We start from the raw sequence: 24,759 nt of genomic DNA on the forward strand, positions 1-24,759 counted from the left end.
TCTATCGGTTCTTGAAAGATCATTGGTAATGCAGACCATCTGGTTCAAGTGACTTATCTACTTTCAGAGCTTTCAGTTTCCTTTGCACCTTCTCCCTAGTAATGGAACTTCACTCACTTCTGACCCCGACCCCTGGGACTTCCAGCATACTATTAGTATCTTCCACAGCAAGGACTGATATAAAACACTTATTCAGTTTGTCTGCCATTTCATTCTCCCCCATTACTACCTCTCCAGTGGTCCGATATCTACTCTCCCCTCTATTTTACTCCTTAATCCTAAAGGGATTGGACAGGCTAGATGCGGGAAGATTGTTCCCGATGTTGGGGAGGTCTAGAACGAGGGGTCACAGTTTGAGGATAGAGGGGAAGCCTTTTAGGACCGAGGTTAGGAAAAACTTCTTCACACAGAGAGTGGTGAATCTGTGGAATTCTCTGCCACAGCAAACTGTTGAGGCCAGTTCATTAGCTATGTTTAAAAGGAAGTTAGATATGGCCCTTGTGGCTACAGGGGTCAGGGGGTATGGAGGGAAGGCTGGGTTCTGAGTTGGATGATCAGCCATGATCATAATAAATGGCGGTGCAGGCTCGAAGGGCCGAATGGCCTACTCCTGCACCTATTTTCTATGTTTCTATGTTTCTATGTTTGTATGGCTGAAAAGTGTGAGCACGTGGCCAAGTGGTTAAGGCATTGGACTAGCGACCTGAAGGTCATGAGTTCGCGCCCCAGGCAAGACAACGTGTTGTATCCTTGAGCAAGGCACTTAATCACACATTGTTCTGTGACAACACTGGTGCCAAGCTGTATGGGTCCTAATGCCCTTCCCTTGGACAACATTGGTGTGTGGAGAGGGGAGACGTGCAGCATGGGCAACTGCTGGTCTTTCATACAACCTTGCCCAGGCCTGCGCCCTGGAGAGTGAAGACTTTCCAGGCACAGATCCATGATCTTGCAAGACTAACGGATGCTTTCATATCTGAAAAACCTTTTGGTATCCTCTTTGATATTATTGGCTAGCTTACCTTCATATTTCATCTTCAACCAGCGCCCCCCATGGCTATTTAATTGTTTACCATTCCTCTAACTTCCCACTAATTTTTGCTCTGTTATATGCCCTCTCTTTGGCTTTTATGTTGGCTTTGACTTCTCTTCTTAGCCACAGTTAAGCCATCTTTCTTTGGAATACTTCTTCCTCTTTGGGATGTATATATCCTGTGCCTTCCAAATTGTTTCCAGAAATCCCAGCCATTGCTGTTCTGCTGTCATCTTTGCCAGTGTTCTCTTACAATCAATTCTGGCCAGCTCCTCTCTCATGTCTCTGTAATTCCCTTTACTCCACTCTTATACTGATACGTCTGACTTTAGCTTCTCCCTCCCTAATCAAATCAGGTTCATTACGTAACATCCAATCCAGAATAGCTGATCCCCTAGCGGGCTCAACCACAAGTTGCTCTAAAAAGCCATCTAGTAGGTATTCTACAAATTTCTCTTGGGATCCAGTACCAACTTGATTTTCCCAATCTACCTTCATATTAGCATCCCCCATAACTATGACTGTCCCCTCTTTTGACATGCCTTTTCTATCTCCTGTTGTAATTTTTAGCCCACATCTCAGCTACTGTTTGGAAGCCTGTATATAATTCCCATCGAGGTCTATTTACTCTTGACTCTACCCACAAGGGTTCTACATCTTCCAGTCCTATGTCTCCTCTTTCTAAGGATTTGATTTCATTTTTTACCAGCAGAACCCACAGTGATGCCCACAACATCATAGCTGACAATCTCTAACTGTGCTACCTTGCTACGTATACTACGTGCATTCATATATAACTGCTTCAGTCCTGTATTCATCGTCCTTTTTGATTTTGTCCCCTTTTACACTGCAACTCATCTCACTGACTGTAATTTTTCCCTATCCTTCCTGACAGTCTCACTACACACAGTCTCTGCTTGTAAACCAACGGCCCTAACCTCAGCCCTATCCCTTCGGTTCCCATCCCTCTACGAAATTAGTTTAAACCCTCCCCAACAGCTCTAGCAAACTTGCCCACAAGGATATTGGACCCCCTTGGGTTCAGGTGTAACCCATTCCTTTTGTACAGGTCATACCTTCCCCAGAAGAGAGCCCCGTAATCGAGAAATCTGAAACCCTGCGCCCTGCACCACTTCCTCAAGCACTCATTCATCTGTACCATCATCCTGTTCCTGCCCTGACTAGCATGTGGCACTGAAAGTAATCTGGATCTTGAAGGCCCTGTTCATTAACCTTTTCTTTAACTCCCTATATTCACTGTGTAGAACCTTTCTACCAATGTCATTGGTGCCAGTGTGCACCACAACCTCCGGGTAAACAGTTCAGAAAAAGTGTAAAAGTATTTGCAGTACAAAAAATGGCAAAATGGCAAAAGTGTCAAAAAGAGAAAATACAGATGTATTTGCCTCGTCTCGCCTCGCCTCGCCATAGCCTCTCTACCATACCCATTTACACCAAAATGAACCTTTAAGCCGGGATCTCCTTTACTGGGGGAGAAGAGGGATATTCCATTCTTTGGAATGTGGGGGGGTGGTGTTACCATGAGCCTGAACAACTACACAAAAACCAAAACACAGGAATTCGCATCCTTCTTCACAATCACAAATGTCCACAATTACATTAATCACAATAAGATCACAATGACTTTGTGCAACAAAATCAATCAACAACTAGCCATTTTCCAGGAGCCAGGACTCTTCCCCCCATCCCCACCACAAACAGGCACCTTTTTTGAAGACACCCCACCCATCAGTCAGGTCCCCGTAGGAATTTCAATTTAACTGTATATTAGACTAGATTATGAGGACACTCAGTCCTCATTTATTGTCGTTTAGATATGCATGCATTAAGAAATGATACAATGTTCCTCCAGAGTGGTATCACAAAAAAAACAGGATAAACCAAAGACTAACACTGACAAGACCACATAATTATAACATATTGTTACAGCAGTGCAAAGCAATACCATAATTTGATAAAGAGCAGACCATGGGCAGAGTAAATAGGATGCAATTAGCGATTAATAAGGTTGAACAGTGGGCGAATAGATGGTGTTTTAAGCTTTCAGTAGCTAAAACACAAGTTATATGTTTTACAAAGAGGATCAATAAACATGCACTTAATTTGAAATTATAGAGTCAAACTCTTGAAGAAGTTTTAAGACTGTATTGTGGTACGGTAAGATTGTCCCCTGTTTCAGCTTTACTGGTTGAAATGGGACAATAACCCTTACAGTTGCGGAGGTTGATGTTGTTGTTAACGTACTGGATAGGGAGCAGAAGGACGACCACCCTGTTAAAAGTGTGTTGGAAGACTGTTGGGAACAAGAAGAGTGTGATTAGTTTTGGGTGGCTGGGTTCTTATCTCGCTAGGAATATGGGTTTGCTGGATTACACAATATGTCCCACTGCAGCTCTTTCGGTAGCCCCACCGTGTTTTTTTCCAATGACTTTAGTTGATCTTAAGTAATGATTTAATGAAGTCCAAGGATCCTTGTATGCCTGAGACTCTGTTGGTTCAGCAATATGTTAAGGAATATTATTGTGATATGTGAACTATTTTTACTGATGGATCAAAAGATAATTTAACAGGGAATGTCAGTGTGGCTGTTTTTGTGCCTGAATTACAGGTAACAATAAAGAAATGTCTTACTAATCATTTATCAGTATATACTGCAGTGCTGGTTGCCATCCTTTTGGGCTTACAGTGGGTGGAGGAAATCTGTCCTTGCAAAGTTATAATTTGTTCAGATGCTTTTTCGGCTTTGACTATTCTTAAAACAGGTCATTCTAGCAGTGGGTCTGATTTACTGCTGGAAATGCTTCAAACTTTATTTCATATTCAAAGTATGAAAGTTATGGAAGTGATGTTAATTTAATTCACAATATTGTCTTTCATTATTTATAATCTATAGGGCTCCTTAGGGTAAATTAATTTTCATTTGATAAAGAACTAGTAGGGGTTTTATTTCCTAATTCTCTACACCACACTCCAATCCAGTCGGTGGCAGTAATGCACCTTTAAGTTGGACTGCCAACTGCCAGTAGAAGTCAGAAGGAGGAGGAGGAGGTCGGGTCCCCTCCCTGAAACTAGAAGCAGCAACAAACAGATACGTCAAAGAATGCAGCTGTCCTGGAGTATGCAAGTACAAACAAATGCATTAGTCTCTGTGGGTGGAGGTTAGGAACAGGAAGGAGTCAATAACTCTACCGGGTGTTTTTTATAGGCTGCCCAATAATAACAGGGATATTGAGGAGCAGATAGGGAAACAGATCCTGGAAATGTGTAATAATAACAGAGTTGTCATGGTGGGAGATTTTAATTTCCCAAATATCAATTGGCATCTCCCTGGAGCAGGGAATTTAGATGGGGTGGAGTTTGTTAGGTGTGTTCAGGAAGGTTTCTTGACACAATATATAGGTAAGCCTACAAGAGGAGAGTCTGTACTTGATTTGGTATTGAGAAATGAAGCTGGTCAGGTGTCAGATCTCTCAGTGGGAGAGCATTTTGGAGATAGTGATCACAATTCCATCTCTTTTACCATAGCATTGAAGAGGGATAGGAACAGAAAAGTTAGGGAAACGTTTAATTGGAGTAAGGGGAATTATGAGGCTATCAGGCAGGAACTTGGAAGCTTAAATTGGGAACAGATGTTCTCAGGGAAAAGTATGGAAGAAATATGGCAAATGTTCAGGGGATATTTGTGTGGAGTTCTGCATAGGTACGTTCCAATGAGACAGGGAAGTTATGGTAGGGTACAGGAACCATGCTGTACAAAGGCTGTAATAAATCTAGTCAAGAAGGAAAGAAAAGCTTACAAAAGGTTCAGAGAGCTAGGTAATATTAGAGATCTAGAAGATTATTAGGCTAACAGGAAGGAGCTTAAAAAGGAAATTGGGAGAGCCAGAAGGGGCCATGAGAAGGCCTTGGCGGACAGGATTAAGGAAAACCCCAAGGCATTCTACAAGTATGTGAAGAGCAAGAGGATAAGACATGAGAGAATAGAACCAATCAAGTGTGACAGTGGGAAAGTGTGTATGGAACCGAAGGGAATTGCAGAGGTACTTAATGAATACTTTGCTTCAGTATTCACTATGGAAAAGGATCTTGGTGATTGTAGTGATGACTTGCAGCAGACTGAAAAGCTTGAGCATGTAGATATTAAGAAAGAGGATGTGCTGGAGCTTTTGGAAAGCATCAAGTTGGATAAGTCGCCGGGACCGGATGAGATGTACCCCAGGCTACTGTGGGAGGTGAGAAGGAGATTGCTGAGCCTCTGGTGATGATCTTTGAAACATCAATGAGGATGGGAGAGGTTCCGGAGGATTGGAGGGTTGCAGATGTTGTTCCTTTATTCAAGAAAGGGAGTAGAGATAGCCCAGGAAATTATAGACCAGTAAGTCTTACTTCAGTGGTTGGTAAGTTGCTGGAGAAGATGGAGAAGATCCTGAGAGGCAGGATTTATGAACACTTGGAGAGGTATAGTCAGCATGGCTTTGTCAAAGGCAGATCGTACCTTATTAATCTGATTGAATTTTTTTGAGGATGTGACTGAACACATTGATGAAGGAAGAGCAGGAGATGTCGTGTATATGGATTTCAGCAAGGCATTTGATAAGGTACCCCATGCAAGACTTATTGAGAAAGTAAGGAGGCATGGGATCCAAGGGGACATTGCATTGTGGATCCAGAATTGACTTGCTCACAGAAAGGCAAAGAGTGGTTGTAGACGGGTCATATTCTGCATGGAGGTCGATGACCAGTGGTGTGCCTCAGGGATCTGTTCTGGGACCCCTTCTCTTGGTGATTTTTATAAATAACCTGGATGAAGAAGTGGAGGGATGGGTTAGTAAATTTGCTAATGACAGAAAGGTTAGGGGTGCTGTGGATAGTGTGGGGGGCTGTCAGAGGCTACAGCGGGACATTGATAAGATGCAAAACTGGGCTGAGAAGTGGCAGATGGAGTTCAACCCAGATAAGTGTGAGGTGGTTCATTTTGGTAGGTCAGATATGATGGCAGAATATAGTATTAATGGTAAGACTCTTGGCAATGTGCAGGATCAGAGATATCTTGGGGTCTGAGTCCATAGGACACTCCAAGCTGCTGCGCAGGTTGACTCTGTGATTAAGAAGGCGTACGGTGTATTGGCTTTCATCAGTCATCAGTCGTGGAATTGAATTTAGGAGCTGAGAGGTAATGTTACAGCTATATAGGACCCTGGTCAGACCCCACTTGGAGTACTGTGCTCAGTTCTGGTCGCCTCACTACAGGAAGGATATGGAAACCATAGAGAGGGTGCAGAGGAGATTTACAAGAATGTTGCCTGGATTGGGGAGCATGCCTTATGAGAATAGGTTGAGTGAACTCAGCCTTTTCTCCTTGGAGCGATGGAGGATGAGAGGTCACCTGATAGAGGTGTATAAGATGATGAGAGGCATTGATTGTGTGGATAGTCAGAGGCTTTTTCCCAGGGCTGAAATGGCTGCCACAAGAGGGCACAGGTTTAAGGTGCTGGGGAGTAGGTACAGAGGAGATGTCAGGGGTAAGTTTTTTACGCAGAGAGTGGTGAGTGCGTGGAACGGGCTGCTGGCAATGGTGGTGGAGGCGGATACGATAGGGTCTTTTAAGAGACTCCTGGATAGGTACATGGAGCTTTGAAAAATAGAGGGCTATGGGTAAGCCTCGTAATTTCTAAGGTAGGGACATGTTCGGCACAACTTTGTGGGCTGAAGGACCTGTATTGTGCTGTAGGTTTTCTATGTTTCTATGTTTCCAGCGTGTGCACCTGATAAACATAACATCAGCACTGCCAGACAGGGATAATGAGAATTACGGGGCTACTGGGGGGTGGGGAAGAAGAAATTACTTGTGGCAGACCCGCTCTGTCACAACATGGGAGACAACACGCCATCCTGGCTTCTCTTTCATAACCACAGAGTCTCCTGTCTGTCCCCCTATCATGTCTCCTGTCACTATCACGCTGCTTGACTTTACCCAGCCTCAGAGCTGGCCTCGGTGCCACTGACCTGGCTGCTGCTGACATGCCTGATAGATCATCTCTCCTCCCCTGCCCAGCAGTGTGCAAAGGGGAATACTTGTTGCTGAGGAGAATGGCCACAGGGGATCACTACACTGACTGCTCACTCCCTTTGCCTCTCCTGGTGGTCACCCAGTGTGACCACCTCAGTAAAAGATTCGTCTATGAAGAATTCAGCTTCCCGGATGGTCCTGACCTGATCTCACTGAAGCCTGACAACTCTAACACTGTCCCACTCACAAGCCAGCAACAGCCACTCTAACAAACCCTCTTCTTTTTATTGGCCCTTGCTAATTAACCCTACCATTCTCTCGTTCCACAGACAAGTCTCTACAGGCCCTGCTTGCTTTTTAAAACTGGTGAGTAAAGTCCACGAGGAACTGTCTCCAACTCACTGTGATCTCCCGCTGCGTAGACAAGTCCTGACAGGCCATGATCGAACGGTGGAGCAGGTTTAACTGGCTAAATGGCCTAATTCTGCTCCTAGATCTTTTGGCTGAAGTTACTGGGGGAAATCCCTATTACACATGGGCAGTGATTGTTGACACAGCTTTGCTGATGTGATGCATCACTTATCTGAAGCAGTTTGTAATGAAAATTCAGCTTAGGCCAGTCACATATGCATTCGCAGACAAAGGGAGGCACTACACATGTGTTAAACCACAAGAAAACACTTTTATTAGAAGTAGCACAAGTACAATACAGGAGAAAAACAGAAGTCTACAGTAGTAGTACCTGCCCAATCACCTCACCTTCCCCAGACAAACGTGTTTGACACCATTTTCCACTGTTATGACTGCTGACTTGTACTCCATTCACTTTTTCAAAACATTGTCATGGACTAGTTTTCTTGAACTCTAAAAACAATCCCACTCCAAGCTAACATCATTTTATTTTAGCATATACCAAGGAGGAATCACATTTAACTATTTCCTTACAGTATAAACTTTGGTGACCTCCAAAGGGAGCAACACAGGTGGATGTGGCATAGATTAGCATCAGCAGGCTAGAATCATCTTGAGGCTAATCAGGTAGATAGGAATTATCAACAAGAGAAAATCTGCAGTTGCTGGAAATCCGAGCAACACACACAAAATGCTGGAGGTACTCAGCAGGCCAGGCAGCACCTATGGAAAAGAGTACAGTTGACAATCTGGGCCAAGACCCTTCAGCAGGACTGGAGAATAAGAATTATTTTTCAGACCTGTGTGGTGAAAGATCACACTGTAGATGAATGTGTGTTGCACAACTGTGCCCTCATTGGAAGATATTGACACCAGAAAGAAAGTGACAGAGAGAATGTACATCTGACCAAACAATGAAAACAAGTTGTAGAATCATCAAATCAAGGAAAAGTTACAAGTCAGAAGGAGCTATTTGTTAAAGTGGAACCCAGCCCAAGCTCACCCTCCTACATTGATCCTTGATCCCTGCAGGACAAAGCGCACACCCAAGTGATGAGACTTCGGCCTCATCCAGCCAATGAGCACTAGGCCTGTACCACGTTTCCTCATCTGCCATCCAAACCTTCTGCCAGTTACTTAAAATCTAGCTTTGCTGATCCTTGAGCTAAGGAAAGTAGAATCTTCCAATTTCCTCTACACAGGCCCTTCAGAATTTCATAATTTTTCAATGAAGTCTCCCCTCAATTTACACTTTCCCAAAGAAAAAAACAAAGCTTTCATCATCTTTCCTCATGGCTGCATTTTCCAGTTGGTCATGATCTGATAAATCTCCTCTGCACCCTGTCCTGTGCAATTCCCTCTGTCCTGTTATGTTCTGCTAAACTGGATGCTAAGACACCCAGGAAAGTGCATAAAATCGCCCTACTTCAGATTAAATTGTTTTTTTTCCCCAAATAACAGAATGCCTGTGGTATTAGTAACAGGATCACAGAGGTAATTGTGTTTCCCAGGGATCCATAGTTGACACGGCTAAAAAGGAGCTTGACTTCTAAACCCACTCAATTCATTTCAGACAGGTTACTTGAGGCCACTCATAGAACAACTTTCACACTGGAATAAAATGAAGGCATGTTCATACCTTAGAATGCATCTTACAATAGGCCTTCTGTCCACAGTCAGATTTGATTCATAGAACAGTACAGGCCCTTTGGCTCACAATATTGCTAACCTTTTAACCTTCTCCAAGATCATCCTAACCTTTCCTTCCCACACAGCCCTCCATTCTTCTTTTATCCATGTGCCTATCTAAGGGTGTCTTAAATGCCCCCAATGTATTTGCCTCCACCACCACTCTCTGTGTAAAACACCTACCTCTAACATCCTCCCTACACTTTCCTCCAATCACCTTAAAATCATACCCATCAAGTTAGCCATTTCTGCATGGGCAAACAGGTGCTGGCTGTCCGCTCTAGACCTCTTAACATCTTATACACCTTTATCAGGTCACTTCTCATCCTCCTTTGCTCCAAATAGAAAAGATCTAGCTCACTCAGCCTATCCTCATATGACATGCTCTCTAATCCAGATAGCACCCTGGTAAACCTCTTCTGCACCTTTTCTAAAGCTTCCACATCCTTCCTATAACGAGGTGGCCAGAAATGAACACAATGTTCTGTGGTCTAACCAGAGTTTTATAGAGCTACCACATTACCTTGTGGTTTTTGTCTCCTAGTCCAGTGGTCCCCAACCACCGGGCCGCCAAGTGGTGCAGCGGTAGCCGGGACGCACACAGCACATCTTTAAGAAAAAGGCCGAAGTAAACAAACTAATTAATTAAGTGCCGCCCAGTCACAGATCACAGATCACTCTGGGCCGACATTTACGTGCCGGGCGGCACCTAATTAATTAGCTTGTTTAATTTGGCTTTTTTCTTAAAAATGTGCTGGGTGCGTTCCAGCTACCGCTGCACCACTGCATGCTTCGCGGCAATGTATCGGTTCGCAGCTCGAAGGTTGGGGACCTCTGTCCTATTTAAAAATCATGAAAACATACAGATCAACAAATGGCAGACAGGAGTATGAATAATGATCTACCTTTATGTTTTGGAGTTAGAATCTAATAACCAAACACTAATGTTAAACTCCAAGCACTTGGCACTACTTTCGATGGTACAGGAAAGACCTCACCAAGACACATCACATCACTTATGGGCTGGTTTCATGCTTCTTGCATTCCTGGTACCTCCTGTATTGTTTCTGGATCGTTATAGCTGCTCTCTCTGGGCTGGGGTCCATGCAGATATTTTCTTCTCTACGTTCCATACCTATAGAACAGAGATGAGGAGGAATTTCTTTAGCCAGAGGGTGGTGAATCTGCGGAATTCATTGCCACAGACAGCTGTGGAGGTCAAGTCATTGGATATACTTAAAGCAGAGGCTGATAGTTTCGTGATTAGTCAGGATGTCAAAGGTTACAGGAAGAATGCAGAAGAATGGTGTTGAGGGGGATAATAAATCGAACATGATGGAATGGTGGAACAGACTCGATGGACCAAATGGCCTAATTCTGCTCCTATGTGTTATAGGCACTAAGCAAAAATATAAATTGCCCTTTTAAAGCAACTATTTTGAAACACGGAGAGTGAAGCTTAGGATGATGGTGCCTAACGGCGACTCCTTTGCTTGCAACTTCTGAAACAACTCTACTTCCATCTTTAGTATCTTTTTTTTTAATCTTTTCAGGGTTCCTTTGAAGACTCTGACCTGGAGTTTCACGTCGACTTCAGTTCTTTGCGGAAATGGGACCTGCTCTCGGGGTCTCACGACCGGCCGCTTTTCAATATGCCAAACACGCGGCCTGGGAGACTAGTGCGCCTTCAGGGTGCCGGATTTTCGTGGCTCTGGAGGCGGACAGATTCGAGGTTGGTACCGCCTGGTGCGTCGAGGGAGACGGAAGATCGAAAGCAGTGAGCTGGCTGTGTATCCAGAGACCCAAGTTCTTTGCGCACTAAGCTCGGAAAAAGCGACGCAACAGACTTTTAACACCATAAATCAGCGAGTTGTTATGTTATGTCTCCCCGCTTGCTGTGAAACGGGGACAACTCTTTTTCCCTTATTAGGGAGAGAGAGAGCCAGTGGTATGTCAAATACCGGGTGAACGAGTAGTCCTTAGGGTACTGCAAGTCTGTGTCTTTACCGATGCTTTGCCGCACACTTGAATGCTCGGTGGAGGGTGCTGATGCTTTTTTGCTGGTGAAGGAGGGGTGGGGTCATTGCTTTGCTACTGCTTATGCATGGGAGTGGGAAGCTGGGGGGTGCTTTGGGGTTCTAACATTTAACTGTCGTTCATTCTTTGTTTTTTGTGGATGTTTGCGAAGAAAAAGAATTTCAGGATGTATATTGTATACATTTCTCTGACATTAAATGTACCTATTGAAACCTATTTGGTCAGTCTTCTCTTTTAACCATGCCACAATTTAATTTTTTAAAATTTGCATTCAAATACTTAATACTGGAGATGCTGAAATAAAGACAGAAATTACTCTGAATGCTTAAGTCAGGCAGCATCTGTGGAGAAAGAAATCGAGTTAACCAGAGCTGACCTCTCATAAAAGCTGGAGGAATCAATAATAGATTTTAAACTAGTACAGAGGTGCAAAGTGAAAATGGTGGTGATGTGATTGGAGAAAGCAAAGTACAAACTGGGGAGGGTGGGACATTGGTAGTGAAACAATATACGCAAGAGATTCTGCAGATGCTAGCAATCCTGAACAACACACACAAAATGCTGGAGAGAGATGGATATACGGCAGAGTGGTATAAATAATTTAGAAATGAGTTAGTTCCTGTTTTACTCCCGACACTGAACTGGGCTTTAAGAAAGGCACAAATGCCACCCAGCTGGAAGGAGGCGATAATCTCAGCTATATCAAAAGCTGTCTCAAACTTCTGCTAATGCCCCACCTCCCCCTCGTACCCCATCCATTACTTATTTATATACACACATTCTTTCTCTCTCTCTCCTTTTTCTCCCTCTGTCCCTCTAACTATACCCCTTGCCCATCCTCTGGGTTCCCCCCCTCCCCCTTTTCCTTCTCCCTAGGCCTCCTGTCCCATGATCCTCTCGTATCCCTTTTGCCAATCACCTGTCCAGCTCTTGGCTCCATCCCTCCCCCTCCTGTCTTCTCCTATCATTTTGGATCTCCCCCTCCCCCTCCCACTTTCCAATCTCTTACTAACTCTTCCTTCAGTTAGTCCTGACGAAGGGGCTCAGCCCGAAACGTCGACTGTACCTCTTCCTAGAGATGCTGCCTGGCCTGCTGCGTTCACCAGCAACTTTGATGTGTGTTGCTTGAAATTCCAGCATCTGAAGAATTCCTCATGTTTGCAATACCAAAAGAAGGCAAGGATAAAATGGAACGTGGGTCATTTAGACCAATATTTGTTCTTAATGTGGATTATAGAATATTTACCTCCATCATGGCCAAATGCTTAGAAGAGTTTCTACCCACACTGATACATAATGATCAGACAGGTTTTATACAACAACGCCAAACACAAGACAATATACGAAGGACACTTCACATTATGGATCATATTAAAAAAATGAAATTGAAGCAATAGTGATAAGCATGGACGCTGAAAAGGCATTTGATTCGGTTAATTGGAATTTTCTTTACAGAGTTTTAGATAGATTTGGTCTACATGACACAATTATTAAAACTATACAGGCACTATATGACAATTCTACTGCTAGGATTAAAATCAATGGATATTTATCTAATAGTTTTACCCTAGAAAGGGGCACGAGACAGGGTTGTGCATGGTCACCACTATTCTTCGCATTATATCTGGCACCATTAGCTCAATACATCAGACAAAATGAAGATATTAGGGGAATTACTATTAGAGGGACAGAGCATAAATTGGCCTGTTACGTGGATGACATTTTGATCTATCTAGGACAACCAACCACCAACATACTCTTTACCTAAATTCATGCAATCCTTTGAACAATATGGTCAATTATCAGGATGCAAGATCAACATAGATAAAACCCAATTACTTTCATATAACTATAGCCCACCAAGAGAAATTGAAAGTAGATATCCCTGGGCATGGCAAACAGAGTCTTTCAAATATTTGGGCATCATTATGCCAAAAGATTTGGCAAAATTATCAGAATGCAATTATCAGCCTATATATAAAAAAAAATTAAGGAAGCTGTAACAAGATGGAACCTAATTCCTTTTCTTGGTCTTAGTTCAAGGATTGAATCTATTAAAATGAATATATTGCCCAGACTACTATATCTCTTTCAGACCCTACCAATAGAGATTAACCAAAATCAATTCAATGAATGGAATAAGATGCTATCAAGATATATATGGCAAGGTAAAAGGCCTAGGGTTCGTCTCAAAACTTTGCAATTAGCCAAGGAAAAGAGGGGATGGGGCCTACCTTCTCTTAGAGATTATTATTTTACAGCACAATTGAGAGCCGTGATATACTGGTGCAACCCATCATGCGGCACTCAATGGAAAAACATTGAAGAAAGGATACTTTCCATCCCCATACAGGCAATTTTGGCTGATAACAATCTACGAAGTTACATAAATACTATTGATAACCTGTGGGTGAAATGGACTCTTAAAATATGGAAAACTATTATAAAGGAATATAAACTTAGAGAGAGACATTGCAATTCTTAAATGGTGTGCGTATGACGCCGATTTTATGCCGAATAAACTGGATGCTAGATTTAAGGACTGGACAGCTAAAGGAATAACAGCTATTTGCAATATAATGAAAGAAGGAACACTGTTCAGTTTTGAAATGCTCAAAGAGAAACACTTATTAGAAAAACAAGACTTTTATCGGTATTTACAGATGCGACAGTATATTAATAGGATGGTTAAAAATGTAACCAAGGCAAGTGCATGTCTGATAGAGTTATTTAGAAAAGCATATAATTCAGATAACGGTAGTAGAATCATTTCAAGCGTGTTTAAGGGTTTGTCAAATCTTAAGACACATTCGACTTCATACATTAAAACAAAATGGGAGAAGGAAGGAGGGATAATAATATCTGAGGAAGACTGGACAATAATATGGAAGTGTACCAGTTCACAGAAATGGAGGGAGTTCGGGTGGAAAAAGGTATTTTATTACACCCTCTCAGGAATCCCATTATGATTCCAGCCTTGAACTCCAGGCTTGGTCTTCACGTGCTGCTATTGTGACTCCCGTCTCCCCTTCCCCCACCACCACTCTGCAAACCCGTCTCTCTCACATTCCATCATCAGCTCCTGGGCCCTCAGAGGCTCCATCTTCCTCTCACCCCAACCCTCCCCTCTCCACTGACACCCCCAGCCTCCCCCCTCCCCCCTCTGATCCCACTTCTCATCTGTGCCGGGTCTTTACCATCCCCTCCGACCTTCAACTGTCGGAGGCAGAACGCTCTGTTCTCAGTAAGGGCCTCACGTTTGTCCCCCTTCGCCCACACCTCAGCGAGTTCCGTGTTCGCCATGATGCGGAACTTTTCTTCCGTCGTCTCCGTCTCCGAGCCTACTTCTTCGGCAAGGACTCTTCCACCCCCACCGATGACCCCTTCTCCCGTCTTCAACCCTCCTCTTCTTCATGGACACCCCGCTCTGGTCTTCTACCTGCTCTGGATCTCTTTATTGATAACTGCCGACGGGACATCAACCGTCTCGACTTCACCGCACCTTGTTCCCATTCCAACCTCACTCCTCCCGAACGCTGTGCTCTCCACTCCCTCCACACTAATCCTAACCCTACTATAAAACCCGCCGATAAGGGGGGTGCTGTTGTAGTCTGGCGTACTGACCTCTACCTTGCCGAGGCACAGCGACAACTCGCGGATACCTCTCTTATTTACCCCTCGATTGTGACCCCACTAAGGAGCACCAGGCCATTGTCTCCCACACCATCACCGACTTTATCCGTTCAGGGGATCTCCCATCCATTGCTACCAACCTTATAGTTCCCACACCCCGCACTTCCTGTTTCTACCTCCTACCCAAGATCCACAAACCTGCCTGTCCTGGCCGACCTATTGTCTCAGCTTGCTCCTGCCCCACCGAACTCGTTTCTGCATACCTCGACACTGTTTTATCCCCCCTTGTTCAATCCCTTCCCACCTATGTTCGTGACACTTCTCACGCTCTTAAACTTTTCGATGATGTTAAGTTCCCTGGCCCCCACCACTTTATTTTCAACATGGATGTCCAGTCCCTATATACTTCCATCCCCCATCAGGAAGGTCTCAAAGCTCTCCACTTCTTTTTGGATTCCAGACCTAACCAGTTCCCCTCTACCACCACTCTGTTCCATCTAGCGGAATTAGTCCTTATTCTTAATAATTTCTCCTTTGGCTCCTCCCACTTCCTCCAAACTAAAGGTGTAGCTATGGGCACCCGTATGGGTCCCAGCTATGCCTGCCTTTTTGTTGGCTTTGTGGAACAATCTATGTTCCATGCCTATTCTAGTATCTGTCCCCCACTTTTCCTTCGCTACATTGACGACTGCATTGGCCCTGCTTCCTGCACGCATGCTGAGCTCGTTGACTTCATTAACTTTGCCTCCAACATTCACCCTGCCCTCAAGTTTACCTGGTCCATTTCCGACACCTCCCTCCCCTTTCTAGATCTTTCTGTCTCTATCTCTGGAGACAGCTTATCTACTGATGTCTACTATAAGCCTACTGACTCTCACTGGACTGTTCCTCTTCTCACCCTGTCTCTTGCAAAAATGCTATCCCCTTCTCGCAATTCCTCCGTCTCCGCCGCATCTGCTCTCAGGATGAGGCTTTTCATTCCAAGACGAAGGAGATGTCCTCCTTATTTAAAGAATGGGGCTTCCCTTCCTCCACTATCAACTCTGCTGTCAAACGCATCTCTCCCATTTCACGCACATCTGCTCTCACACCATCCTCCCGCCACCCCACTAGGAATAGAGTTCCCCTTGTCCTCACCTACCACCCCACCAGCCTCTGGGTCCAACATATAATTCTCCGTAACTTCCGCCACCTCCAACGGGATCCCACCACTAAGCACATCTTTCCCTCCCCGCCTCTCTCTGCTTTCCGCAGGGATCGCTCCCTACGCGACTCCCTTGTTCATTCATTCCCCCCCCCCCCGATCCCTCTCCACTGATCTCCTTCCTGGCACTTATCCTTGTAAGAGGAACAAGTGCTACACCTGCCTTTACACTTCCTCCCTTACCACCATTCAGGGCCCCAAACAGTCCTTCCAGGTGAGGTGACACTTCACCTGTGAGTTGGCTGGGGTGATATACTGCGTCCGGTGCTCCCGATGTGGCCTTCTATATATTGGCGAGACCTGACACAGACTGGGAGACCGTTTCGCTGAACACCTACGCTCTGTCCGCCAGAGAAAGCAGGATCTCCCAGTGGCCACACATTTTAATTCCACATCCCATTCCCATTCTGACATGTCTATCTACGGCCTCCTCTACTGTCAAGATGAGGCCACACTCAGGTTGGAGGAACAACACCTTATATTCCGTCTGGGTAGCCTCCAACCTGATGGCATGAACATTGACTTCTCAAACTTCCACTAATGCCCCACCTCCGCCTCGTACCCCATCTGTTATTTATTTATTTATATACACATATTCTTTTTCTCTCTCTCCTTTTTCTCCTTCTGTTCCTCTGACTATACCCCTTGCCCATCCTCTGGGCTTCCCTCCTCCCTTTTTCTTTCTCCCCGGACCTCCTGTCCCATGATCCTCTCATATCCCTTTTGCCAATCACCTGTCCAGCTCTTGGCTCCATCCTTCCCACTCCTGTCTTCTCTTATCATTTCGGATCTCCCCTCCCCCTCCCACTTTCAAATCTCTTACTAACTCTTCCTTCAGTTAGTCCTGACGAAGGGTCTCGGCCTGAAACGTCGACTGCACCTCTTCCTAGAGATGCTGCCTGGCCTGCTGCGTTCACCAGCAACTTTGATGTGTGTTGCTTGAATTTCCAGCATCTGCAGATTTCCTCGTGTTTACGATGACAGTAACCCCCCTCCCCCCCGTTTGCTGGAGAAATTGTGGAAATCAAAATGCAATCCATTATCATATTTTCTGGGAATGCTCCGTTATCACAGACTATTGGAGTGGGATACACAATACCCTACAAGACATCTTTAAATGTGAAATACCCTTCGAGAGTAAGACCATATATTTTGGGTATGTACCTCAAGAATGGTTGAAAAGAGATAAATATTTAATGAATGTACTGCTAGTGGCTGGTAAAAAGACTCTTACCAGGAAATGGTTATCACAGGAGAGCCCAACTCTAAATGTATGGATGGAAATTACAATGGACATTTACAAAATGGAGAAGATAACAGCATCTGTTAATCATGAGTTGGAACAATTTGATTCATACTGGGAAAAATGGTTTAGCTATATGACACCTCATCGGCCTGATTTTATTCTTACTATCAATGAATATGTTGTAAAAAAAATCACTCCCTACTCTGTACGTAGTTTTCTTCTTTCAATTGTTCTTTCTTTCCTCTCCTTTCTATAAGTGTATACCTCAGATAAATATTATGTAGAGATTTGTGACAAATATGATTATATGATATATATGTACAGTATCTGAAATACATCTGATGGAAATGTTTGTTTGACGATGAAATTCAATAAAAAATAAATTACAAAAAAAACAAAATGCTGGAGAAACTCAGCATGTCAAGCAGCATCTCTGGAAAAGAATAAGCAGTCGCCATTTGTTCTGCATATATTCATAAATGGCAGGTACCCCTGTCAGATTGGTAGTCCCTCCAACATAGAAAACATGGGCACAAGCACAGAGTCTGAGTATATTTATATGGGTTAAGAGAATATCTTGCACCATTAATAAACTACTCTAACATTTATTGCACTTTGAAAGGATTACTGTGCAAGAAATTTTAAAATATAGGCTGATTTAGATCACCCTTAACAGAATGGGTGGAATGGTGGCGCAGACTCGATGGGCTGAATAGCCTAATTCTGCTCCTATGTCTTCTGGTCTAAGGGTAAAAAATCTTTCTTCAATGTCTTTTTTGGTCAAAATCAATTCTTAATAAATAAGCAAAATCTCACAGATTTTTACAAAGAGTTTTCCAAATACGCAAGACACTCCACTTGTGCCAATCAGTGCCAATGCTGTTCTGACATTCTGGCAATGAAGCATTAAGATTGTGCTTCCATTTATTCAACCTCAGCCAGGGTTCGGCGAGTCTGGAGGTCGAGGCCTGAAGGTCGTAGCCACTGGGTTAGCATGTCCAAAGGTCGGAGGTCAGGCTGCCCCCAGCACATCCTTCAGTTGTGTTGGTTGTTAACCAACTTAAGAGTCAGTGATCATAATATGATAGAATTCACCCTGCAGTTTGAGAGGGTGAAGATAAAGTCAAATATTTCAGTATTACAGTGGAATAAAGGAAATTGTAGAGGCATGAGAGAGAAACCGGGCAAAGTTGATTGGAAGGGGACACTTGCAGGGATGACGGTTGAGCAGCAATGACTGGAGTTTCTGGGTGCAATTTGGAAGGCACAGGATAGATACATCTTAAAGAAGAAGTATTCTAAAGGCAGGCTGAACCAATTGTGGGTGACCAGGGAACTCAAAGACAGTAGAAAAGCAAAAGAGAGGGCATATAATATAGCAAAAATTAGTGATAAGTTAAAGTATTAGGAAGCTTTTAAAAACCAACAGAAGGCAACTTAAAAACATAAGGAGAGAAAAGATGAAATATGAAGGTAAGCTAGCCAATAATATCAAAGAGGATGCCAAATGTGTTTTTCAGATATATAAAGAGTATAAGAGAGGTGAGAGTAGATATTGGACCGCTAGAAAATGGATAGTAGTAATGGGAGACAAAGAAATGGCTGAACTGAATAAGTATCTTGCATCAGTCTTCACTGTGGAAGCAGTATGCCAGAAATTCAAGAGAGTCAGGGGGTAGAAGTGAGTGTAGTTGCTATTACTAGGGAGAAGGTGCTTGGGAAGCCAAAGATTGATAAAATAAACTTTTCTCAGGGTTCCAGCCAGGTACAGGTATGGATTTTAACTGATGTTTTGATTACAAACTCTGCCATCTTCATCAGGGATGATGCCAACAGGAAACCTTTTATTTCAATGGCTTCCTTCACTAGGCGATCCCTAAAGAAAACCTAACAATGAGGAGGAAACCGTCGTTTTCTGCTTGTCTTCCCTATATTTCCACGGTTCTTGAAAGGATTGCCAGGATTCTGAAGAAATACAGGATTTTTACTATCCACAAACCTTCAAGAAAGCTCAAATTACAGTTTATGCGGGTCAAAGATGGCCTGGGACTCAGGATGGCTGGCTTTTACAGGATTCCCTGTGAATGTGGAGCAGTGTATATCGGCCAGATGGGATGCACGGTGGAAACCAGCAAAAAGGAGCACAGGAGGTGTATCCGTTTGGGTTGTCCAGAGAAATCAGCAGAAGCAGAACATTGCATTCGCAGATTGATCTTGATGGCACAAAACTACTGTACCATTCCAAAGGCTTTTGGGAGCGCCTGGTGAAGGAAGCCATTGAAATAAAACTAAAGGAAAAGAAAAACAAAGGTCTCGATCTACATAAGAACTGGAATTTGATTGTAAACAATCAAGGGAAACCTGACTGGATGAAGACTAACCAATCGTGAGGGGCATGCAACGGGAGTATAAATACCACCGGACTAGACATGCCCAGGCATCATCCCTGATGAAGATGGCAGAGTCTGTCCTTGAAGCATCAGTTAAAAACGATACCTGTACCTGGCTGGAAGCCCGAAAAAAGTTTATTCATCATATATGCCAGGAAAGCACTAGATCATGAAGGTAGATAAGTCACCTGGACCAGACTTACTACACCCCAGTGTTCTGAAAGAGGTAGCTGAAGAGATTGTGGAGGCAGTAATAATGATCTTTCAAGATTCACTAGAATTTGGAATTGTTCTGGAGAACAGGAAAACTGCAAATATCACTCCAATCTTCGGGAAGGGATGGAGGTAGAAGAAAGGAAATTATAGGCCAATTAGCTTGACTTCAGTGGTTGAGAACATGTTGGAGTCCATTATTAAGGACGAGGTCTCAGGGTACTTGGAGGCACATGATAAAATAGGCCATAGTCAGCATAGTTTCCTTAAGGGAAATCTTGCCTGACAAATCTGTTGGAATTCTTTGAGGAGATAACAGGCAGGATGGACAAAAGGCAAGTCAGTGGATGTTGTTGACTTAGATTTTCAGAAGGCCTTTGACAAGGTGCTGCACATTAACAAGATAAGAGACAGGGAGATAGAAAGTCATGCTGAAGGGTCTCAGCCCAAAACATCTACTATACTCTTTTCCATAGATGCTGTTTGGCTTGCTGAGTTCCTCCAGCATTTTGTGTGTGTTGCAGGGAAATAGAAAGCTTTTGGTACATTGGCCTTCATAAATCCAAGTATTGAGTACAGGAGATGGGATGTTACGTTAAAGTTGTATAAGACATTGGTGAGGCCTAATTTGCAGTTTTGGTCACCTACCTACAGGAAAGATGTAAATAATATTGAAAGAGGACAGAGAAAATTTACAAGGATGTTGCCAGGTCTGGAGGACCTGAGTTGTAAGGAAAGATTTGAATAGATTAGGACTTTATTATTAGGACCTTCGAACATAGAAGATTGAGAGGAGATCTGATAGAGGTATACAAAATTATGAGGAGTCTAGATAGAGTAAATGCAAGGAGGATTTTTCCACTGAGGTTGGGTGGCTTCCCGGCTTAAGGGTGAAAGGTGAAAATGTAAGGGGAACATGAGCAGAAACATCTTTACTCAGGGGGTGGTGAGAGTGTGGAACAAGCTGCCAGCACAAGTGGTGCATGCGAACGTGATTTCAACATTGAAGAGAAGTTTTTGGATAGACACATGGATAGTAGAGGTCTGGAAGGCTTTGATCCCGGTGCAGGTCAATGGGAGTCAGCAGTATAAATGGTTTGGCATGGACTGGATGGGCCAAAGGGCCTGTTTCTGTGCTGTACTTTTCTATAACTCGATGCTGTGGATGTCTGTATATAGTAGTTGTATTATATAGCAAATATAAATATTAGAAGAGAAATAGAAAGAATAAAAAAAAAGTTACCTCAAACAATCTAACGAGGGGGACATCACTTCCCTGGCTACAGGTTGACTCATTATACAGCCTAATGGCCGAGGGTAAGAATGACCTCATATAGCTCTCTTTGGAGCAGTGCAGTTGTCTTCGTCTATCACTAATAGTGCTCCTCTGTTCAGCCAAGGTGGCATGCAGAGAGCGAGAAACGTTGTCCAGAATTGCCAGGATTTTCCCTGAGGGTCCTTTGTTTTACCACAGCCTCCAGTGTGTCCAATTTGACTCCCTAATTGGCATGCTGGCCTTTCTAATCAGTTTATTGAGCCTGTTGGCATCACCTGTGTTGATACCATTGCCCCAGCACACCACCGCATAGAAGATTGTACTGGCGACAACAGACTGGTAGAACAGATGTGCAGGAGAGGCCTGCATACTCCAAAGGACCTCAGTCTCCTCAGGAAGTAGAGGTGACTCTGGCCCTTCTTGTACACAGCCTCTGTGTCGGTGCTCCACTGTCATCCAGGTACACCCCCAGGTACTTGTAGGTCCCCATCACATCCACATTCTCACCATCACCAGTACCAGGGAACTGTGCAGGATTAGTCTTCCCAAAGTCTGTCACCATCTCCTTCGTCTTACTGATGATCAGCTGCAGATAATTCAGCTTGCACTATTTGACACAGTCCTCCACCAGGGCCCTGTATTCATCCTCCCGTCCTCCCTTTATACACCCAACTATTGCTGAGTCATCAGAGAATTTCTGCAGATGACATGACTCAGTCTCGCTTTAGGTAACCTTGAAGTTAGACCTGTAATTCCTACTCCCATGTCTTCCTCTGAATTAGAATTTACAAAACATAACAAGCATGGATGGGGAGAGGACATTTCCTCTACTGGCTGTGTCTGGAACCAGAGCGCACAGCCTCAGAATAGAGGAAATAGAGAGATGTCCATTTAGAACAGAACTGAGAAGGTATTTAATTTACTAGAGGGTGGTCAATCTGTGGAATTCATTTAAAGCAGAGTTTGATAGATTCTTGGTTAGTCAGGGCAACAAAGATTATGAGGAGAAAGCAGAAGAATGGGGTTGAGAGGGATAATAAATCAGCCATGATAGAATGGTGGAGCAGACTTGATGGGCCGAATAGTTTATGTCTAGTCCTATGTCTTGTGGTCCTAACACAAACAATGTATAGCAGTGTATGTTCTGACAAATGTAATAAATAAATGAATCTGAGTCTGACACAACAGAATCCTTTCAACCCACAGGGAGAAAGGCAAGAAAAGAGCCAAATCTCCCATCCACAAGTTTCCTAGGATGGTATAAGGCAGTATGGAGGCAACTTGATCAGCTCACACTCAACTTGATCGAAGAACAACAGAGAAGCAAGGTGTTGGGAGAATCAATCAAAGAGGCATGGGGATATACAGCATGAACACAGGCCTATCGGCCTTCTCAGCCCTCACGGACTATCCACTTACATTAATCTATATTAATTCCAATTTTTAATATCTATCCATATTCTCATCAGCTCCTCCCCACCCCCAGATTCCACCACTCACCTACACCCCAGAAGGAATTTACAGTGGCCAATTGGCCTGCCAACCGACATTATCTTTGGGATGTGGAGGGAGCGCAAACCCATGCAGTCTCAGGGAGAGCATACATACTGCACACAGTCAGTCAGCAGCCACAGTCACTGAATCTACCAACTGCAGAAAAACTTCCAAAAATCTATTTCACTATGTATGGTTGCTGGAGTATGGAGACTATTACAATATGAACATGGTTTTGTGAAGAACAGGGACTTTTTTTCATTACTGTATGTCACAATGGCAGTTTCAGAATTACGCAGGCAAATGAGCATCTTCAAAACAACAGTTTATAAACGACCACCAATCAGTTCATCCTTAATGCTTGATCTGCATGCTTCTCCTCATTGCTGCTAGTGCTCATTTTCCAAAATGCTTTGCTTGCCATAAAATTAAAAAAATGTGATATTGGCCCCTGAGGTGGAATTTCATTTTCAAAACTCATTTTTTTACAGTAATGAGCTAATTCTATCATTTAAAAAGCAAGGATATCTTGCATTGCCTTGTGTAACCATGAATTCTAAACCCAAGAATGTCTGTTACCGCTTTATCACATCTGGATGATATAATATCCAGCAGCAACATCATTTTTGTTTCTAACAGTCAAAACAATCACAGTAAATTATGAATTTTAAGCATTTATCTTTCTGATTCTGTTGAAGTTGTGTATTTGTTTTAATTTCCTGTTGGGGTAGATTAGGAAATTGAGGCTTGGCAGATTCTCGAAGCCATGCTGTATCAAGGAGCTGGTTTTAATAATGCAGTTGAAACGGGGTCAAGTGCCAGTTTGATCTCCATTGGTGGGATTTTGATTTGTTTGCATATTCAGAGACAATTCCAGAAGGATTAAGCATAAATTATGCAGTCTAATCCAACTCTCCACTGTTTGCATTCCCCCTTTCTTATATTAACCACTTTTCAATGTGCTTCTGAAGTGTATCAACAACCCAAGACCAACACATTCTAACCTGGAATAAAAGCAAGAAAAAATAAAAACAAGTTTGTGGACGATACAAAGATAAATGGAGGGGCAGGTGGTGTTGAGGAAGCAGAAAGTCTGCAGAAGGACTTCGATTGGGGGAATGGGCAAAGAAGTGACAGATAGAATATAGTGTAGGGAGGTGTCTGTTCATGCACTTTGGAAGAATATTCAAAATTCTGAGGTGCAAAGGGACTTTGAAGTCTTCATGCAGGATTCCCTAAAGGTTCACTTGCAGGTTGAGTTGGTAGCGAGGAAGGCAAATGCAATGTTAGCATTCATTTGAAAAAAAAATTGATTAGACTGCACTTCGAGTACTGTGAGCAGTTTTGGGCCCCTTTTCCAAGAAAATGTGTTGACATTAGAGAGGGTCCTGAGGAAGTTCACAAGAATGATTCTAGGAATGAAAGGGCTAACGTATGAGAAGCATTTGATGGCTCTGGGTCTATACTCACTGGAGTTGAGAAGAATAAGGAGGATCCCATTGAAACCTGTTGAATATTGAAAGGTCTAGATAGAGATAATGTGGAGAGGATATTTCCTTTAGTGGGGGAGTATAGGATCAGAGGGCACAGCCTCAGAATAGAGGGATGTCCATTTAGAACAGAGATAAGGAGGAATTTCTTTAGCCAGAAGGTAGTGGATCTGTGGAATTCATTGCCACAGACAGCTGTGGAGGCCAAGTCACTGGGTGTATTTAAAACGGAGATTGATAGGCTCTTGATTAGTAAAGGTGTCAAAGGTTACAGGGAGAAGGCAGGAGAATGGGATTGAGAGGGATAATAAATCAGTCGTGATGGAACGGGGGAGCAGACACAATGGGCCAAATAGCCTAACTCCACTCTTACATCTTACATCTTATGGTCCAAGAAAATCCTGGAAATACTCAGACAGACTCAGAGTTGCCATTTCAAGTTAATGCTTGAAGCAGATTTTGTGAAAAGAGCAACACAATGCTGGAGGAACTCAGCAGGTGAGACAGCATTTAAATAGTCACTTTAACTCAGCAACAATGAATATTAACAGCCGCTTCATAGGAGCATTTTCAAAATAAAATTGATGTCAGACCCATTATCACACACAGGAG

The 24,759-nt window shown here is 43.4% G+C and overlaps 1 protein-coding gene across 2 annotated transcripts in view; it reads right to left on the bottom strand.

Annotated features, from left to right (window-relative positions):
- LOC134341021 (uncharacterized) overlaps positions 1-24,759 on the bottom strand; it is a 73,449-nt gene that overhangs the window by 8,728 nt on the left and 39,962 nt on the right. Inside the window, exon 4 of one of the 2 annotated variants that reach the window (XM_063038739.1) lies at positions 9,951-10,299. The exons of the other annotated variant lie outside the window; for it this stretch is intronic. Within the exon in view, the coding sequence (XP_062894809.1) occupies positions 10,181-10,299 (119 nt within the window). The 3' untranslated portion in view covers positions 9,951-10,180. Of the gene's footprint in view, positions 1-9,950; positions 10,300-24,759 lie in introns of those variants that run through there. 2 annotated transcript variants of the gene reach the window in all.

The sequence above is a fragment of the Mobula hypostoma genome, chromosome X2, assembly GCF_963921235.1.
Source record: "Mobula hypostoma chromosome X2, sMobHyp1.1, whole genome shotgun sequence".
In the NCBI taxonomy this organism is placed as follows: Eukaryota; Metazoa; Chordata; class Chondrichthyes; order Myliobatiformes; family Myliobatidae; genus Mobula; species Mobula hypostoma.